The sequence below is a fragment of the Rhodnius prolixus genome, unplaced genomic scaffold, assembly GCF_049639745.1.
Source record: "Rhodnius prolixus isolate KJV_2025 unplaced genomic scaffold, Rpr scaffold_7, whole genome shotgun sequence".
Lineage (NCBI taxonomy): Eukaryota > Metazoa > Arthropoda > Insecta > Hemiptera > Reduviidae > Rhodnius > Rhodnius prolixus.
In genome coordinates, this window is record NW_027411582.1 from 29,380,279 (window position 1) to 29,401,012 (window position 20,734).

At 37.2% G+C, this 20,734-nt stretch overlaps 2 protein-coding genes across 4 annotated transcripts; both read left to right on the forward strand.

Annotated features, from left to right (window-relative positions):
• The first annotated feature begins 2,273 nt into the window (after positions 1-2,273).
• LOC141447347 (nitrophorin-1-like) lies at positions 2,274-14,269 on the forward strand. The gene is made up of 6 exons (XM_074114785.1): positions 2,274-2,429; positions 4,599-4,707; positions 4,779-4,927; positions 13,591-13,676; positions 13,754-13,861; positions 13,974-14,269. The coding sequence occupies exons 1-6, from the start codon at positions 2,422-2,424 to the stop codon at positions 14,129-14,131; spliced, it is 618 nt and encodes a 205-aa protein (XP_073970886.1). The 5' UTR covers positions 2,274-2,421; the 3' UTR covers positions 14,132-14,269.
• Positions 14,270-16,733: 2,464 nt separating this feature from the next.
• Positions 16,734-19,950, forward strand: LOC141447350 (nitrophorin-1-like). 3 transcript variants are annotated; one of them, XM_074114790.1, is made up of 7 exons: positions 16,734-16,834; positions 17,504-17,632; positions 17,966-18,068; positions 18,147-18,289; positions 19,195-19,289; positions 19,375-19,482; positions 19,581-19,950. In XM_074114790.1, the coding sequence occupies exons 2-7, from the start codon at positions 17,625-17,627 to the stop codon at positions 19,712-19,714; spliced, it is 591 nt and encodes a 196-aa protein (XP_073970891.1). In that variant the 5' UTR covers positions 16,734-16,834; positions 17,504-17,624; the 3' UTR covers positions 19,715-19,950. The 3 variants fall into 3 exon arrangements, with proteins under 3 accessions (XP_073970891.1, XP_073970892.1, XP_073970890.1); XM_074114791.1 differs by lacking the exon at positions 16,734-16,834 and having other exon boundaries at positions 17,493-17,632; positions 19,581-19,851; XM_074114789.1 differs by lacking the exon at positions 16,734-16,834 and having other exon boundaries at positions 17,507-17,632; positions 17,945-18,068; positions 19,581-19,851.
• Positions 19,951-20,734: the final 784 nt, after the last annotated feature.

A 20,734-nucleotide genomic window follows, 5' to 3' on the forward strand; every position in this document is an offset into this window, starting at 1 on the left:
TAGAGGATTATGACGTGAAAGTCGGACATCCCTAGATCGAATCCCGCATGTATCTACTTAGTATTAGTTAGAAAAAGTTTAAAATAGTAAAGTATGAGCTTCCGAATCTGTCCACAACATCAAATTTAGTAGTTTGGACGTAAGTCCCGCTTATAAAGTAGTAGTTTACTTTATTTTACTTCTCTTACTTACTAGAGTAGAGTCCATTCCTTGCAAGCGGAGATTAAAACCGATTAGTTCCGAACAAAGTTGTCAAAATCAGTTACATGATTGTTGTTAAAAACATACTTTTGTGTTATAGTTTTGGTTTTCGACCGTTATAGATTTAATATTATTATTGTAATTATAGTAATAATTATAAATTTACATCGTTTTTATTTTCCCGTTTTAAATGGACATTGTATCATTTCTTATTGTTTGGCTTTTTAGGAGACTTGATTTTACTGGATTGAGAAAATATTACCTCAGAGCCTCCAATCGAATGTCCCGGAGTTTTATTTTGGGAATCTTCTGCATTTAGCTAACAACCTCCAGGGAGGCGTAAGAGATAAATTCCAAGGGAAAGTTTGGCGCAGACAGACGTTAGAAATTACGTTAAAGCGAAGCCTAACCGTAAGTGATTTTCAAGACCATTGGAAATGGCTGGCTGGGTCAAGACATACTAAATAAGGAGTGATCTTGTATAAGAAAAAGTACTATATTAGCACATACGTGTCTAAACAATGACGAGATGCCGAAAATCTTCTCTAAAAATGGATAATTATCCGCAAGCGATCTGAATCCACCTAAGCAAGGGTGCTGCAACGAATAAAATCTTTAATTGGAAGATAAATAGGAACTGTAATATTTACCAAACATTAAGTTTCCCAGAATATAAGGTACTTGATGGATTTAAGACTTATTTTTGTTTTCTGCAGGCACAGCAATGTTGAGTTTGATTAAACTTATCTTTCTAACATTTCAGATTTTATAGAACGTCTTTAAAATCACTTAGTTAGTTAGTGAGGCAGTTAGTATTTAAAAATTAAATAAAATCATTGAGCGCTTTACATTAGGAAACAGCCTAATGTGACTTTATCCCAGAATTGCAACACCTCATCCCAGAAGCTGGTTCTCGGATCGCTTTCAGTATCATATAATTATGAGCTCCAAAACTCCTGAAAAGTCTTTGACTATGAAATAAAACTAAAGGAAAGGGAAGGGTGGGGACGCCACCAACACTCAGAATACCTTCACTTATGCAATAACAAATATATTTGGTATATTTACAATTTTAAACTCATATACAAAACGGACCATGATCCAAATAAATAAAACTGAATTAATTAGACTTACAGGTTTTCTGACAATTAGACTGACAGGTTTTCTGACTTAATTAGACTGACAAGTTCTCTGACTTAATTAGGCTGACATGTTTTCTGGCTTAATTAAACCGACAGGTTTTCTGACTTAATTAGACTTATTATAACACTCACAAATTGATTTATCATAAGACAACAAAAGTAAATCGTTCAACCGGGCGGCTAATGGGTTGTCCAGTTCTTGGCGAAAACAGTACCAGCCAGACCGACGCTAAAATCCTGGCAATGGCGGACACACAGACATAATCCGTTGGCACCCCTACTCTCTTGAGATGCCCAAGGGCAACTAAACTGCTGCCTTGCACTGGCCACCATCCCCACTACGTCCAAACAACCAATGCTGCCAACGGACAATTGTCGCTCAAAGAAAATTCTGGTCAAGGGGGGCCGCAACTCCTTGCGAGGATCCAACAACTCCCTAGCATTCCTTCTATTCCTTAAATACTAAACTTAGCGTTAGTGAAAAGAACTAACTTCCCTAAATTAAACAGCATCCCAAACTCCATATCACAATCTTTCTTCATCTCTTCCTCACAATTCATACATTCGTTAGACTGGCCTGATTATGTTGGTCAACTAAGTGTGCCCAGTGAGTTCACCCACCAAAAGTCTTACTGCATTCTGTGACTTCTTGTCTGATCCTTTTTATGTTTCTGACAAATAAAATATTTAATAAAGACAAAGATAAAACTGATAGTAAAAAAAGTATAAGGAACAATATTAAAATTCAATGAATTAATTTACTTAATTATATTGCAAATATAAAACAATGTGCCATTGATAAATAAGAAGTATTTGCTATTACAGATTTTCAAAAGTATTTAAAATTTTTGCACCCAATGAAACAACCGCCGATGCCAAGCACTACTGTAGTGCCTTTCTAAATAGTTAATGAATTCAGCTATTTGGCTTTAATTACTGAAAAGTAAACTTCCGAAATACATATTGAAAAGTTTAAAGTGCGTAATTATTGTTTCATTGATAGTGGGAGATACCTTTTATAAATCGCCTAGTTAGTGATAAAATATATTAAAACTGCAGTAAATTTTGTGGTACCAACATGAAGTCGTAAGTAACAAAGCTTCATATTATTTTGTGGTTTTTTGAATTGTATTGATGCCAAATAATATTAATTGCTAAAGGTAGTCTTGCTTTGTTTGTGGTTCAATAAAAACTCTTTTACAATTATTCCAATTTCAGTTAAATAATTAATTAAATTTTCAACTTTAAAAGTACCCCTTCTGTGATTTCCCCTAGGACAGAATGAATCCCACACAAAAATTTATTAGTCACAATCACACCTTTCTAACGTCTTGCAGTGAGAGGTTATTCTTCGTAAAGTCTATTTCCTATTCCAAATTCCCTTTTCAGCCATTCTAATTTTCGCATCCACGGCGCTTCATATGAGTAATAATATTAGGTTTTCTTTTGCTGGGAACCTCTTACAACATACTGATCCACAGTGTTGCCTATTAAGAGAGAACACTGCCCACTGTACAGAAAAATGTTCCAGCCGCCAGTGACTGCAGATGTAGATTTGTAGACGAGCCTTAATATAAAAATAAACTGAAACATCATTGAAAAGGAATTAACAGGCCTAGGAACTGTACTAGAAATCACAATAGTGCTACCGAAAATATTCCATCTGGTATTGGCAATTGGATGAATGTTCCCGAGGGAATGTCTGTCTGCTGCGAGTTAAATATTTCCCTCTTCCCCCTTTAATCAATAACGGCTACATTATAAGCGGTGATATTATTGATCCAAATATTTGCCTTAATATGCACCCTTGCGAATAAGTTAATTAAGGAAGTAAAATAAATAATAGTCACCACGTAACTTTTCGGTGGAATTGCAGTGCTTGATCTTGGACACGAGGTAGTAATCGGAGTACATACCGCGATCATTTTGGATCCCTGTAGCAATTTGCGTCTTGTCTCAGTAGAAACTGAGAATTTGCTGAGTCTGTCCCACAGTTTTTAGATAAATTCTTAATGTCTGGCTGAAGCAAAATAAAATAATATAAACAAATAATGTTACTAGTAACTTAAAGGCAATTTAAGACGCATTAACATCTAAGATTAGGCTTCTAGGATTGTTGATAGGATTATGGTAGGATAATTTAATAAAATCATATTAAATCTCCGCTCTCCATTACCTCAACACCTCTTCACTGAACTGAACATACCAGCTCAGTGCTTCCTCAACTGTACTATTGAGAAAATCGAACATGATTGGAATAACGGTAGCCATTCATTTGTCTTCGTTGTGTTTAATTTATTCTTAAAGGATAGTATCCGGGGGTTCAGGGCAGAATTTAGAAAGGAATTTGAACTTATATTGGATTACCTCGGTTATGTTAGATTGCATCTTAAACTCTCTATATTGGTGACATCAGTTGTCTATATTGGCAGTTAGACAACTGAAATAAACTGAACTGAAAAGTAGATATTGTTATAGAAGTTCAGATAATAATACAAAAGTCATTCAAATATTAGACTTAATTAAAATCTTCTTTTTTTTTTATCTCGAGATTTGAATATCTTTTTCAATACCCTAGCTTCTGGGACAAGTTCTGAGGGATTCCTGAATCGCGCCTCTTAAGTTAAAAAATAAAAAAAAAAATTAAAAATCTTTTTTTTAACCTTGATTTTCATGAGCCACTATTCTTAAATAACCATTAGAAAAATGTAGGTGACACAGTATTCATTATAAATCAACCTCCCTACAAAATATATTCCCAAAATACTTCAGAAGTCTAGCTCCATCTTAACGATACCGCAACAAATCCTCATCAAAATTATTTAAAATACATTGTTAAGTAAATTTATTTATAGTTTTTCCTTGATGAATGAATAAAAAAGGCTTAAATAACAGTTTGGATCTGTGAACCTTGTCGCATATGTTAACCCATCAGTGTTCAGTTCGTAGAGTGCGCGTTATTCAGTTGTACGTACTAAAACACTTCATTAAAACATATCTTTCTTTTTTTTCCTAATTCTCTAGTAATTAACATTATTTTAGTAAAATCACATCTTCATATCACTAGGGTACTATCTATAAATAAAACTTGATCTATATTATAGTGGTAGGCGCACACTACTCATAATTACACTTCATATCAAATCTCGAAAATTTGTGATTAAATAAAATGCTTGCTTTAAATTATGTTTATTATTTATTTATTTTTAATAATTTCAACAACGTTAATTTAAATCTGTATTATTAAATATCCAGCTCCATCGCATTAGTACTGGCAGCTGTTACATTGTGGCAATTAACTGCAGAAGGTGAAACTGCTCAATGTTCTTCTGTAACAGCTACTACAAAACTTAATAAAGAGAAGGTAACAATAATTCAACTATACAATCAATTTGGAGTTGATTGAACCGTCAATTAACAATGTTTAATTTGCAGTATTTCAAAGATGGGTGGTATGCGACACATTTTAAGGCCGTGCAAGTTCCAACGAAACATTCTGCAACAGCAAGTAAATACTGCGCCTATACAGTAGGGAAAGTAAATGGCAATGAAGTTACGGAAGTACTAAGTCATTACAATTCACAGTAAGTATTAAAAAGGTCTAAATTTATTTAAACGAAATCTTATAGCAATATGTATTTTTTCTTCGTTGCACCTTGCTTGCTTTGAAAAAGCTCCGATAGCATTCGTTTGACATCCCGCAAATTTAACAAAAAATGGGGGGATTTTTTTTTTTTTTTTTTTTTTTTTTTTTTTTTTTTTTTTTTTTTTTTTTTTTTTTTTTTTTTTTTTTTTAGGGGTTTTTCTCAATCATGAGGGTCCCTCAGACCAAATGCTTTTGTGTCTTACAAACTATTATTAATATAAACTAACTGAATAACAACAATATTATGTACCCCGTAGGGGGGAGTGGACTAGCCACTTCTTCAGGGAGCTTGGCGTCCCTGCGGTTATCCCAGTCTAACAACACTTCAACACACACACTGACACCCCTTCACACTTTCACACTACACCTAGGACCTGCAGAGGTAGTTGCTGTGTGCAGCTACTTGGGACTTAGCGAACCCACAGGTAAACTCGAGCTCCCCACCACACACAATCACTTACACCTTAACATTCACACTATACAGACGACTACACACACTGCACGAACAAGGACACGCACTCGTCGAGAGTCAGAGTATAAATATCTCTCCCTCGCGTGCCGTGGCGAGGCTTTGGGGCTAGGGTGGAAAAGAGGATCCTGGGCATTGAGGGAGACGTTGACCTGCGGGCTTCTTATCCCAACACATGTCTTTGGCCTCGGCTTCACCCAAGAGCTCCACCTGGAGGATACCCCTACTTCAGGAAATCGGCTAGGGAACACTGTCTCAGACAGGTTCCTAGGGGTAGGAAGGGGGTCGCGGGGGCACGGGTCGGTACCTGGTACCGGAACGTTGTCTTCCGCGGCACCGGTCTATGTTGGGGTGCGATGATCCATCCGGATAGTAACCGGATCCAATTGAGCGTCCGTGGAGGCGGGATCACGCGCCCTGATGAATCTTCGTTGATTGCTATGGAGAATCAACCAACCTTTTTCGGGCCTAGCCCACCAACTACCTCCCTTCACCCCACGAATCCCAATCCTTTCCTCTTACCTACATCGTCCCAAATCCTTACCGTTCCTACTACCAATAATCTCCAACTCCTTAACCCTCAACTCCCTACAATGGATACAACTGGCGGAAAACTCGGCATGGACATGGACACTGATTTAGGAACATCGACTTCTAGGGAGCAGATTACACTGCAACCCTATAGCCCTTCTTCCCCGCCAAGGAAGAAAGCCAAGGGTGGCCACAGGAAGGTAAGTGAATCATTTTTTAAATTTATTAATTTAGATGAAGACAACTGGGGAAGATTTTTTGTTTTGAAAAAGAAGGAAGGAACATTTTCAAACGAATGTTCCTTTAAGCTTCACAAGTTTATTAAAAGTACTTTGGGTAAGACTAAGAGTATCAGAAAACTTAACGATGGTTCAATATGTATTGAAGCGGATAACCGCAACCAAGTTAGAGCTATCTTGAACCTACAAAAATATATGGATACCGAATTGGAAGCTGGTCCCCATAAACGTTTAAATACATCGCAAGGTGTGATAACTTGCCGGGACTTTCTCAATAGTAGTATAGAGGACATAAAAGAAGGCCTAGCTGACCAAGGAGTTATAGAAGTGAGGAGAATAAAGAGGAGGCAAGAAGGATCCCTAGTGGATACCGCCTCTCTGGTCCTCACTTTCGATCGTCCTCAACCGCCGCAGATGGTAGATGCAGCCTTCTATAAATTAAAAGTGCGTCCATACATACCCTCGCCAATGAGGTGCTTTAAATGCCAAAAGTTTGGTCACACTGCTATGAGATGTAAGGCTGCAGAACCGGTGTGCATTTGTGGTAAATCTATTCACGAAGGAGATTGCACACCACCAATTACATGCGTGAACTGTGGCGGAGAACATAATGCCAGATCATCGGGGTGCCCAACTTTAGCAAAGGAAAAAGAAATACAAAAAGTAAAGACTTTGCAAAACTTACCCTACCTTGAAGCTAGGGCATTAGTGGAAAGCAAATCGTATGCGACAAAAGAAATATCCTATGCAGAAAAGATGAGGGCACCCGTATCAGTGCCACACTCAATTGTAACCCCTGCAAAGACCCGAGGAGTCCAAATAAATGGCCCTTCCTCGACCTTAAAAGATTCTATTATCAAGGTGGGAGAAATCCCACCACCTCAGAGGCTCTCCCCATTTGTGGGGAGGGACTCTTCAAAGGTGGGAGCAATCCCACCACCAATCCAAAACGCCCCGTTAGGGGTGCTGGTGGTCGAAAGACCACCAGAAAGCATTCCTGCTACTAGCAGGAATGATGCAAAGGTGGGATCACTCCCACCAGAAAAAATGAGTCCCTCTGATGGGGAGTGGAAGGTGGTAAATCCACCAAAACGATCCCCCAAAAAGAAAATATCAAAATCCTCTTTGCCACCCCCTTTAAAGACAAGGGGGAAAACTAAAACATTAGAGCAACAAGCGTCCTCTCAGCTTGTTGTTAGCTCTCTAAAACAACAAAGAGAATTAATAGGGACAGACATGGATGCTTCAGAATCGGAAGGTGGTGAAAGCACCTCTTCCCTCCTTCCAAGAAGAAAGAAAAAGGGTTTGCCCAGGGGTAAAACTGGGGACGATTGTGGCACTGACTACGAGTCGGCAAAATGAAGTATATAGCTCTTCCAATTCGGTATTTATCTACAAAATATTTTAACATGTATTATCTTAAGATTTTTATCAAATGTATTGCTTTTATTGTATATAGTCTATCCTTAGTTAATAGAATATTTCTGCCAGGTCAGGTTACTAATAATATTTAAATGTGTGAGTCCATTCTTCAATGGAACATGCGGGGTTTCATAAACAACATGGAAGGTTTGCGCAGAATCGTAGGAGAACACAAACCATTCGGGTTGTGCCTCCAAGAGACCAAGATTCGCCCAGGACAAATCATACGAATCCCTGGGTACACTGTTTACAGTAAAGAAGTGCAACCAGCCCCCGGTGGGAGGGCGCATGGCGGAGTCGCCGTCTGTGTAAGGGAAAATATCTCCAGCAGGCGGCTACCACTACAAACTAATTTACAAGCCGTTGCCGTGCGCCTAGCTACACCACTGCAGGTCACTTTAGTTAGTATTTACCTACCAGATATCTATTGGCGAAGAGGTGACCTGGAGAATCTACTCTCGCAACTCCCTGCACCGGTGCTGCTAATGGGTGACTTTAATAGTCACAGCACCTGGTGGGGTTCCGTCAGAACTGACGCTCGAGGTAGAGCTCTTGAGGAGATTATAGACAACGCTAACCTGATGCTCCTCAACAGTGGTGAAGCAACTCATTTTAATGCACACTCAGGAGGATTCAGTGCAATTGACCTGAGTGTGGCAACTCCCACAATTGCAGTTCGACTTGAATGGACCACACTAGAAGAATTATACCACAGTGATCATTTTCCAATATTAGTAGCAAGCTCCATCTCCAGGTCAGAATACGTTATGCCCTGGAGATACGACATCAAAAGAGCAAATTGGTCTGCTTATGCTGCCAAAGTGTTGATACCACCCCTTACAGGGGATGTCAACCTTGATACAAATTTGTTTACTAAAGGGTTGACTCTTGCAGCTGGCTCCACTATTCCTAGGGTGGGCGGGAAGGTCACTAGACCCCCTGTCCCCTGGTGGACTTCGGAATGTCGGGCAGCTAATGCAGCAAAAAAGCGGGCCTTAAACAGATTCAAAAGGCATCCGACGGAGGAAAATCTTATAAACTTCAAAAGATTAAGAGCCAGGGAGAGGCGTATAATTAGAAAGGAAAAAAAGGAAACCCTCACCTCCTACTTGTCAAAAATCTCCTCAACATCGACGTTGAAAGAGGTGTGGAGTAAGATAAGAGCCCTCTCTGGTGGACATAAAACCCCGTCGATACCAGTCTTAAAAATAAATGATGTCGTCGTCACCGAGGCAGAAGAGGTCGCTGAGGCCTTGGCCAGGCATTTTTCTCAAGTGTCTGGCTCGGGGAGCTATTCGGCGGAATTCCTCCGGCGAAAAGGTGACGTGGAGCAACAGCCACTCGATTTTGATGCCGCTATCAATGAAACATACAATGAACCGCTAACCATTCACGAATTAGACAATGCCTTACAGAAATGTAAAGACTCTGCCCCAGGAGTGGATGGGATCCCATATGCAATGATCAGAAATATGGACATAAATGGGAAGGTAGGCCTTCTCCAATTGTATAACAGCATATGGGATACCGGCCAATACCCTGATGGTTGGCGGGACGCTATTATTATACCGATCCCAAAGGAAGGAAAAGACCCTAGTAACCCCTCCAGTTACAGACCTATTTCGTTGACCACCTGCTTAAGTAAGGTCCTTGAGTCTATAATTAATTATAGACTAGTGTATCTGTTAGAAACGAGAGGACTTTACAGCCAGTTTCAGGCGGGATTTCGCAGATATCGTTCCACGTTGGATCAGATGAGCCGCCTCGAGATCTATGTGCAAAACGCTTTTATGCGTAGAGAACACGTGCTGGCCGTGTTCTTCGATCTCGAGAAGGCCTATGATACGACGTGGAGATACGCGATTCTGCGGAAGTGTCACGAGTGGGGACTGAGAGGGAGATTGCCGAGGTTCCTCCGTAGCTTCTTAGAACTGCGAAGGTTCCGAGTGCGACTGGGGTCGGTCCTTTCGGACCCACACGAACTACAAAATGGCATACCTCAGGGGTCGGTATTGAGCGTTACGTTGTTCACGATAGCGGTAAACAGCCTTGCTGAAGTTGTAGGTGACCCACTACAAGTATCCTTATATGTTGACGACCTCGCTATTTATTTATCAGGTAGTGATATCGATGAGGTCGGGGAAACCCTACAGCAGGCTGTAGAGAGAGTGGCTGAAGAGGCATCTAGGAACGGATTTAAATTTTCTAAAACTAAGACCGTGTGCCTTCATTTTTGTCGCCTAAGACGGAACTGCAATCCTCCAACACTGGTACTAGATGGCACACCGATCCGCTGTAAAGAAAGTGTCCGTTTCCTGGGCCTCGTATTTGATAGTAGGTTGACCTGGCAGGATCACATTGATTACATTAGCACTAAAGCAAGGAGAACCCTCGATTTATTGAAGTTCCTTGGAAGATACAAATGGGGGACGGAGCGGGAAATCTTGAAGAGTATTTTTATTTCCTTAACCCGTTCCAAGTTAGAATATGGAGCCCCAGTGTATAGTTCTGCGCGCAAGTCTCGCCTGAAACTATTAGATAGAATTTACAACGAAGGAATTAGATTATTCACAGGCGCCTTCCGGACTAGTCCTTTGCAAAGCCTCTATGTGGAGTCAGGGATGCATCCTCCTCAGCTGAGGAGAGAACAGCTCACCCTGACCTACATTGCCGGAATATGGGGAAAACGTTTTCATACTTTGTTTCCTACCATATTTGAGAGCCCACATGAAGATGAATTTAGAAGACAACGCTCGCGGACGCGCCCACTCGGGGTTCGGGCCAAAGAGCTCTTAGACACGGAAAGAGTGCAATTGTGTTCGGTGATGGATTGGGGCTTCTCGCCTTCCCCACCATGGACACTACCTTCCGCATGCGTCCGCATGGACCTGGCAATATTTAAAAAAGAAGAAACACCACCCGTCGTTTACAGACAAAGACTTCTAGAACTTTTAAACTTTTATTATGACTTCCGACCGATCTTTACAGACGGCTCGAAGGTAAACGACGGAGTTGGAAGTGCCTTGTACACGGAGGGAGTCACCCTCAGTTGGACACTCCCGCATTACGCGACCGTGTACACGGCTGAGATTTATGCTATTTGCCAGGCCATAGAGTTCATTAAAAGAAATTATTGCACAAAAGCATTAATACTTACCGACTCCTTAAGTGCAATAATGGCTCTCCGGGATAGATTCTCGACAGACCCAATGGTCATGAAAATACACTATTTATTGTCCGAGCTAAGCATACATGGTCGAAGTGTGGTGTTCGCCTGGGTGCCGGGCCACATTGGCGTGTCCGGAAACGAAAGGGCGGACGAGGCTGCAAAACGAGCAGCCTCTACACAAACTAACCATACCATCCTTGTTCGGCCCACTGACTTACAAATATATATGAAAAATATTATAAATAGAAAGTGGCAAAGTCAGTGGGATAATATTGATGAAAAACTTAAAGAATTTAAACCATGTGTGCGAAATGCTAAAGTCGAGAACTACCCGCGGCATGAATCAGTAATTTTAACGAGGCTAAGGATTGGGTATACACGTGTGACACATGGGTACCTCCTTATTGCCGAAAGAAGGCCGAGGTGCCCACGATGCCGAGAAAGGCTGACAGTGTCGCACGTGTTGGAAGGGTGTCAGGCACTGCGTAGCCAAAGAGAAAGAGCAGGCCTGCCACATGACCAGCGCGCAATTCTCCAAGAGGGTTCTCCTTATGTAAGGAGGCTATTTGATTTCTTAAAAAATATAAATTATTATGATAAAATTTAGATATAGATTAGGTTAGTTTATAGTTTAGTTCTTTTAAAGGGGAAAGGAATATCGAGTACTTTCCCCTTGTGTGAATGAGTAGTATATTGTTTTTAATAGCGTGAGTGTATTTATTGGCGTGAAAGTATTTATTTGCGAGATTGCTATTGATGTAAATGTATTTATAGGCGTGAATGTATTTATTAGCGTGAACGTATTTATTAGCATGAATGATTTTATCAGTGTACGTGTATTTATTGCGAGAATGTTGGTATGACTGTTAGATTTAGGCTTTTAATCCGGGGTTGAAAGAAATTTATAAAAGTATTTCAACCCCCCTTAGGTTTAAATTCATTTAGGATTAGGTCACTTTTCGAGTGTGCAGGAACATTTGTTAAAAGTACTGCACACTTGAGTTAGATTCTACGAAATAGCCTCCTTAGGATAGACTATATACATGAACTAGATTAAGTCGTTGTTACATATGTCATATACTACTATATAAGTCTTACACACATGTTTATAATTGTTAAAGCAAAACCCAAAGTACTTTTAAATGCATGAATTTTAGAAAATGTCAACTTGTGAACATAAGGGATGGTACCATCGGCGAAACCGCATTCCCCCTCGTCGGCTAGACCGATGATGTAAGAGGGGAGCGCGGTCTGCTTCCGTTTGCCTAGGCTCCACCCTGCCTTGCTGAGCAAGATATGTGTGTGGCAGCCTGATAGGACAATAGGGTACCTTCCCAGCTCTAGTGGCCTTTGAATAAGAAAAGAAAATGTGTAGCAGGCGCTAATGGCCACAGACGTCGATGCGCCAGAAAAAAAAAAAAAAAAAAAAAAAAAAAAAAAAAAAAAAAAAAAAAAAACAATATTATGTACAAACAAACCTACTGAACGGCATCAATATTAAATAAATAAATATTACAAATAAATTAGAAAAAAAAAAAAAAAAAAAAAAAAAAAAAAAAAAAAAAAAAAAAAAAAAAAAAAAAAACCATTGATGTAGGCCAGCCGCTGACTCTTCCTAATTCTCACTTACTTGAGCAACGATTCTATACGCACACACACACATTCACACACACTCACGCACCCACACTCACGCACCCACACTCACAGAGAGATATGACCAATAAACTATTTGACATAAGCTAAAGTAACGATAGCCAATCTTACCATTAATCAGAATAGGTTCACAGGATAAATTCTTTAATAAATTATTTAATAACATCAATTACGGCAGGGCCGTAGACGAGAAGACTCGCAGGTCAACAAGAGGTAACACAGGGTTTTCCAAACCGTTTTGTCCTTGTCTTACTTCCAGCAAGTCCCAACTCAGAATGAATAAAATATATTTAAAATCCTTTTTTCCAAATCCAAATCACACAGCTGTAACCATAAACATAGCAACTATAGTTCTATTGCCCAGTTACATTGAAAAAACAAGGATCATCCATCCAACAAAAACCAACTAGCAGAGTCCCTTACCAATCATCATCTCTTCCACTCCATTCCTCCAGTTATTTCTGGGTCTACCCCTTTTCCGGCGCCCTGGAGGGTTCCATTCTAGGACTGCTTCGGGTACTCTGCTCTCTGGCATTCTCTTCAGATGGCCGAACCAAGCAAGATTCCTGCGATCAATCTCTTCTAGCACAGATTTTTCTCTTTCTGCAATTCTTCTTATTTCAGAATTTCTTCTTCTTTCCGTGCGAGATTTCATGGCCGACCGTCTCCAGAAATCCATTTCTGTCGCAGCTATTTTTTTCTGTAACTTCTTGCTAATCGTCCAGGTCTCCGCAGCATAGAGCAGTATGTTCTGGACGATTGCATCATATATTAGATGCTTGGTCTTCATCTGGATATTGCTGCTCCATAAGATAGGGTTTAACATTCCAATAGCTTTTCTCGCACTAGTCATTAAAGGAAATTATTTTCCCGAATTAGCCAGTACCCTCCCCTTTTTTAAATATTTGATAGCATACTCGACCCTCTTACAAACAGTGGGATCCATTCTAAAGGAACTCATGCTGTATGAAGCTGGTGAAGTAGACACTGAAATTGACTAGAAATACTTGCAGGAGGCATTTGACAATTATATATAAAAAAAGTTATTTTACGTGTATATCTCCATAAAAATTGTTTCAGTTTGAATGTTTATAAAATATAATCATTGCGTTTTTCAGAGGTGGAACTCTCCTTTTCGATAAAAGCACAGTCAATGCGAACGGTGGCAAATACACTGCCAGCTATAAAAGAGTTGATGAAACGGGTTAGTCAAAGCTACTGGGTTGAGATTAATAGCAGCACTAACAGTAATTTGAATAATCAAAAATTATTTGGTTCCAGGTAAAGATTTAGGAAATAGTGGTACTTACACTGTTACCGTCCTCGATACTGATAATGAGAATTACGCCATTACGCATTTATGTGTACCAAGTGGTGATGATTTTTTTGGTAGGTATTTAATTCGATAGTATATTCTTGCGATCATAGATTAGTGCTGACTTTATTTTTATTAAGACTTTATTTAAATCGTTAACTGATTAACAATTTGTCTAAATTTCAGAGTTGTATACTGTTGCAAATCGAAAGAAAGATGGTACTCATGACAGTGTTAAAAGTAGCTTGACTAGTTCTAGTTTGGATCTGACCGACTTCACTTCCACAAAAGATCTTGGCTGCAAGTATGAAGAAGAGAAAGCAAAGTCGTTGTTGACTAAGTAATAAGCAACTCAGGGATGTTGGACTAATCGAAAAATATGGTAACTGCTCTAGTGTGGTAGGGTTTCATTGTAATTGTACTTAGTTAAGTTCAGTTGAATCTATTACGGAAAAGTGTTCAATAAAATATTTTCTTATGAAGTTGTTGCTTTATTCATCAGCGGCAGATTTCAGCTGAAAGTAAAAGTTAAAACTCACAACAATAAATCAACCTCTAACAAATCTATCACTAATTAACCAACTATGGCCGAACAAAACTTCAGATTTAACAAAAAAATATACTTATAATTACAGATTAGGAATGGGGCACACCGACGTTTTGCAATACTCTCCGAAATATTTATACTCCATCGTGAACTACACATGTTCTACAGTTGAAGATATTATCCAGCACTGAAGATCTAACTTCACGTTCAATACTTAATCGGTTTTGTCATAACCTGAAATGTTGGGTCCCTTAAGGTCACTAAAGAATATAAAAGAAAGAAAGAATACAAATTCGATACGGAATAGATTACGAGGATTTGCTGACGACGTACAAGCGATTGGTTACATCATCTACGTTACGGAAGTGCCAATTGTTTTTGCAAGTGAAACGCTTTTTGAGACCGAAGTTATAGAATATAGGGAGTAAAAAAAAGTGATAGATATTTATGCAGGCGACCTTCTTCTTTGATCAGATTCCAGTTTCAGCCCTAGCCTAGGGCTTATAGTGTTCACACTTTACGTATCGAACGTTACGCCACACATTTAGAAATCCAGTTAAAAATACAATCCGTTAGCTCTACTTCTCTTGGTAAGTTGAAAGCAAAGAGTGGTCAGAAGGAGAAAAAGGATTTCGGAAAGAAAAGGATCTACTTGTAGATAATCAGAGAAGATTTCATTGTAAAGAAGAAGTTAAGACCATTTGCTAATAAAACCTTTTTACCATAAAATTTTCTTTAACCCATTAGTCAAAACAAAAAGAACCAAAAAGGTTTTGATGGAATCTGAATTGAGTTAGTCAGTAAAGTAAAGTAATGCCTATTTATTCATGAGGGCTTTACGTACAACTAGGTGTCGTGGACGGAGGCGGATAGCCTCATACATACTTTACTGTAAATTTCTCATATTAACTATTAAATAAAAATCCCAGGCCTAGGCCAGTAATCGTACCCACTAACCAAAGATACAAATTAGCTTTGCGGGCCATGCCTCTGATCGCTCGGCTCCCATTGCACCAATCAGTATTGAATAATTTCTCGCCGAACGGCATTCCAACTTTCTTGTAGGAAAATGCACAGCTATTGCAAAATACTGGGATGTTGATAACAAGTTCTATCGTGCCTCTGGAGCTGTCCCACTGCCTAGAATTGGCTCGCCAATGGATTACATTTACACCAACTCCTTCAAAAAAGAAAAAAGCATTTCTAAATGGTCTGGCGTTATCATTCATTACATAAAAAAACTGTCCAAAACTATCCCAGATGAATGGAGCTAACGACGTGACCATATCTACAAGAACTTCTTCAGCATAGAACAGAGAAGCAGTCGTTGTGTCTCTTTCGACAAAAATTAACTCGGTACTGGCTTACAAAACTTATCATGGCGCAGAAAATAAGCACTTCCGGCTGTTTAAAGAATATAGAAATATGGAATTTCTTTTTGATGTATTACTTTAGAAGATAATGAGAGCTGAACTTTATTTAAATTCAAATCCTCCCCAAACTTAACTCTCAATATCTCGCTCTATATTCAACACATTGTCATGATATCCGACTCAGTTATATACCAAAACATACTCTATATAAGAGTAAAATACAAGAACAATCGACGCATTAGCTTTGGAGTTATGACAGCTAAACTTTTCTCAAATTTAAATCCTCTCCAAATTCAACTGTCAATATCTTTCAATATTTTTATGCAAAACTTTGGCAAGCCTTGGTCCAAAAACCCAATCTAAGCTTGGTTACTAAGATTTTGTTTAATATCTGCGCTAAAGTCAGCACCGAAGGGAAATAAACTTCAGTCAAATATTTAGTAATTAAGTAAATATCTTTATTATTCTTTTGAAGAAATTATCAAATTCAAATTTTAAATACAGTTCAAACCAAAAATAATGCAGGAAAAAATGCCTTACTTAGTATGAAAAAAGTTATAATAATCAATCCACTGCACTTGAATCTCATTTAACAAAGAAAGAAGTACTCTGGTTGTTCTTCTGGTAAATTCATCACGCTAAATCAAATTGAATTCTGTTGTTTTCTGAATCTTTGAAGCTCACCTAACGGAGGTTACAGTCCCAATGTACACAAAGAATTTGTAGAGTTTTTTGATGGTCCTGATTTCTTACTTCAAGAAACGGAAACCTGTGGTTATTGAATTAAAAATCAGATTTCCTCTTTTTGTTCATTAGTTTTTCTAAATGATTCTTAAAAACATTATTAACAAAACGATTATTACTAAAACGATGGTTATATACAATGTTGTGAACAACCTTAAGATGAAATATTACAAAATTGTGCATTATTTTTTTAATAAGGGCTTGTGGAACTGCGCAACCGTTAATACGAACTACCACTGGTTGTAAAAAAAAACAAAAAAAAAAAAACACTACAGTGTTGTCAAAGAAAGCAAATTAAGAGTGTTGCAAGAGTGGGATAATCACGTTGAATTACACCACTCTAAAGTGCATTTTGATATGAGTTACATTACCACCATTAATATGTGAGTATAAAAAAAAATCAGTTGTTTGATTAATTGATAAACGGGTACCTTATTTTATTTCAAGTGTTATTACTTCTGTCAAAAATGAAATGCAATAGTTTCTATTTAAATTCCCTTTATATTCTCTTTTTCCTTTTAATCTAAACTTGAATGAACAAATTGAAGTGGTTGTGGGAGATGGAGAAATTAACAATAAGAAGCCGATTTCATATTCTTTCCCCGTTATTCACGCTTCTTTCAGCCGTGAATTCCACTCATATTGGTAAGAAAGTGCTTTTTCTCTCTCTGCCGCAGCTGATGATGTTTTCAAATCCACGGTGTTCTTAAGAACAACACATTTTATTTCCTTGGTAATCAAAGTGATTCCAGTTTATCCAATATTAAGTATAACATTAGTTTTTTTTCCTTGCTAAGAGCCTCTGCAGGTCACTGTCCGGTGATGAAGAGAGTGCACTTAGAAGAGTACAAAAGTAAGCAGAATCCGGAGACCGACAGAAGACTTCTAAAAATAGTAAATGGAAGTATATGCTGTCCTTAAAATTGTTATAATCCTTATTAAAATATCCAATTTAAACCTGCTACAATATTTACTCAATATGATAATCTGTCTGTATAGTTATAATTTTGTGTGCTTATATAACATACACGTTTTGAAAATTTAATGCCTAGGCACAATATCCCAAATAAAGTGTAGTGAAGTCACAGACAAATAAAAAGCTATAGAAAAAGAGGGGATATAGTTAAAATTGTAAGCTGGAGAATTGGATTAGACCAAATTTACCGCAGCAATATGAAGATGTAAGTAATTAATTTGTATATATTGTTTGATGGATTCATTAATAAATCATAATAAGGATCTCTAAATGAGATACTAGCCAGTAGAGGAATTAAATAAAATTTATATTAAAATTTGTTTAATGAGCTCAATCCCTTTTTTTCTTTTTATTACTTTTTTATAATAAAAAGAAATATTTATTCTGATGAAATATAAACTTGGTTTTAAATTAAAATTTTGTTCGAAACCAAAATACCTTTAAGAATCCAATAAACCCTAGTACACCATTCATTAAAAATTACTATTACTAAAACTATTTTATATTTTATTTAAAGTTCTGATAAAATTCCATCTAGTTACATAGCATTGGTTTTGGCCGTTTCCGCAGTCTCTGCCACGGTTTCGACACCTGAGAGATGCACTAAAGTAAAATCTGAAAACACATTTGATATGAAGAAGGTAAATTGAGAATATTCACTTAACATCTGTTTGATTAATAACTATATTATTTAGTTGTAATTAACGCCTATGTTGTAGTTCTTCAGTGGTACTTGGTATATGACGCATGTTAAAGTGGAGGGCCGAACTGTAACACGTGATCGAATGAAATGTACAACAATTACTGCAAAAACATGTACTGATTGTTCAGTAAAAGAAGTATTTTCTTACTACAGTCCAACGTGAGTATTTTATGAAGCGCGTTGTAACAAACTGCTTCTATTTATATGAACTTCTTACTTTATTGATATGTGTAGTTAATAATTCAAATATTCTGGAAAACAGAGGAGCAATTACCATTAAAGGGATTTCTTAGCATCTACCTCTTGAACTAAACGAAGTCGAGTTAAAAGAAAATTGCCAGATCGAAAGTGAGACATTCTAGAATTTTGTTTTATATTTTTGGAAAAGGAGTTAGATGATGATTCTTTTACTCCTCGCTCAAAGAATAATAACTGTAGAAGTTCTTACCATTTTGATTGGCAATTTCTCTAACTGGTTAATGGAATCAATAAAAGGGAATTACCATATTCATTTCTAAACTGAATTTTAAACGGAAATTAATTATTTTTACTTGAATATAGCAGACATTGACTCTGTCTCATTCACGAGAGAATTAAAACCAAAAAGTCTGCAACTAGTCTTTTTTTAAAGAACCGTGATGGGTAATTTACACGACATTTTTAATAATAGTGTGGCAAATTATTTAAGAAAAAAATGTATATATTGTGTCTTCTATTCAGTGGTGTTCCCAGAAAAAGGATCTTTATTTAATAATAATAAATAGAGTCCACTGTACTTTATTTAAATAAGAGTACTTGGTTTAGTCTACCCAAATAAGACTACTGTGCTAAGCTATTGCAAGTACGTCTACAAAAGAAAGGCAAGTCTTGCGCTCGACTGCTAAATTTTAAACACTATCATCACTTCCTGAAAGAAGTTGAACGCCGCCTGGATTCCAGTACAGTACATAGAAGAAACTGTGACAGGCTATTTTGGAAAAGTTCAGAATTAGATTTTATGAAAGATTTTTTTTTATTTTTCTGTGCTAAGTTCATAGTTATTATCAATTTTGTATGTTTTTTAGAGGAGACTCTTTCACTTATATTGAAATTATATTCAGTACAACATCAGGTGAAAATAATCAATATAAGGTTGAATACAGACCTGTAACCAAAGAAGGTAAAAATAAAAACCATAATATGTGGAATGAAATTTCTTTCAGAGCTCATCATTGAATTGAATGATCAAATTTTTTTGGTTGCAGGTTACCCGACGGGTCAAAATTTCTACCCGGCAACAATTACTATACTTGGCACAGACTACAAGAATTACGGCCTCTTTTATTTGTGTGATCATGATGAAAACAAATCGCGTAAGTATCTCAAATATTTGCATGCTTGGAAGGAGTTATATTGTTGCTTACTCTGCTCAAAATATTGTGGTTTTCTTAACAACTTATCTAAATTACAGCTCTATATGGTATTACAAGTAGGGAAAAAGAGGCTACCAAAGTTGAATCGATGGTTAGTCAAACCTTAACTGACAATAATTTAAAATTGACAGACTTTACTTCAATAAAGGATCTGAAGTGCAAGTACCCGTAAGAAAAAAAATAATAAACAGTTATATTTAAAATATATCTATAAAAATTAGGTTGGCAATTGTTCATAATAAATGTTTAGTGGTTCCGGAAATTCATTAAGATCCTCTTCTCTTGTGCTAATCTTGGCTGTCTCAATTTATAACAAATAATAATGTAATGTTAGACTTAATTATATTAGGTGGACTCTTAAGTTATTGCTGCTATCATTACTATAACACTTCTCTTGCTACTTACTATCAAGTGAATGTGAGCAAAAAGTAGATGTATTTTTAGACTAGTGGGATTAATCTCTTCAACTTCGTTGAATAAGATTATAACGATTGAAGACTACACGGGAAGAATAGGTTAAGTGCCAATTTTATAGATTTTTCAGGAGAGCAACTTTAAAGTTTGAAACGTTTGCAGTGTCAGTGTTTATTAAAATATGCTTTTGTATTTCATACAGAGCATTGAATGACCATTCTTTAGTATTCCTTAAAAGTATTAAACAAATATTTTTAAAAATTGGGGGCCTCTGTGTCTTTTTGTCTGTATGTCTATTTTACAGTTTCTTAGTATAATTCTCGAATCAGATTGTGAAAATGAGAATATAATGTAATACAGAAATCATATTTCACTATATAAACTCCTTGCAACTCCCACAACAAAATTCTATTCATCTGTGAGTCTAGTCGTCTATCATACAGGATGTTCATGACTAATTAAGTTTCAGAAAATAATATTGTTTACAAATTTTCTGCTTTTATTTTGAATGAACTTATGTAAATTATAATATATAACTTTCATAAATAACTTTCATAAAACCAGATAAAAAAAAATTATTACGCTTAAAAATCCACACCTGCTGGACTTCACCCTTTCTGACCATTTTTTGGATGGACTTGACCCGTTTTCTCAGTGTATACCATATATTCATCTGGCTATAACTCTGAGACTAAAACCAGATTAAGACCAGGATTCTTTCTTCAGAAATTAAGCACAAAAACCGGGTATATATGGGTTTGAATATGGAATATAGTTT

What these genes read in the sequence shown, in the direction of transcription:
- LOC141447347 (XM_074114785.1), top strand. An exon ending in CAAAACTTAATAAAGAGAAG is followed by an intron (nt 4,708 to 4,778) that starts GTAACAATAATT and finishes TTTAATTTGCAG; the next exon opens with TATTTCAAAGATGGGTGGTA. An exon ending in AAGTGGTGATGATTTTTTTG is followed by an intron (nt 13,862 to 13,973) that starts GTAGGTATTTAA and finishes TCTAAATTTCAG; the next exon opens with AGTTGTATACTGTTGCAAAT.
- LOC141447350 (XM_074114789.1), top strand. An exon ending in CAGACCTGTAACCAAAGAAG is followed by an intron (nt 19,290 to 19,374) that starts GTAAAAATAAAA and finishes TTTTGGTTGCAG; the next exon opens with GTTACCCGACGGGTCAAAAT. An exon ending in TCATGATGAAAACAAATCGC is followed by an intron (nt 19,483 to 19,580) that starts GTAAGTATCTCA and finishes TCTAAATTACAG; the next exon opens with CTCTATATGGTATTACAAGT.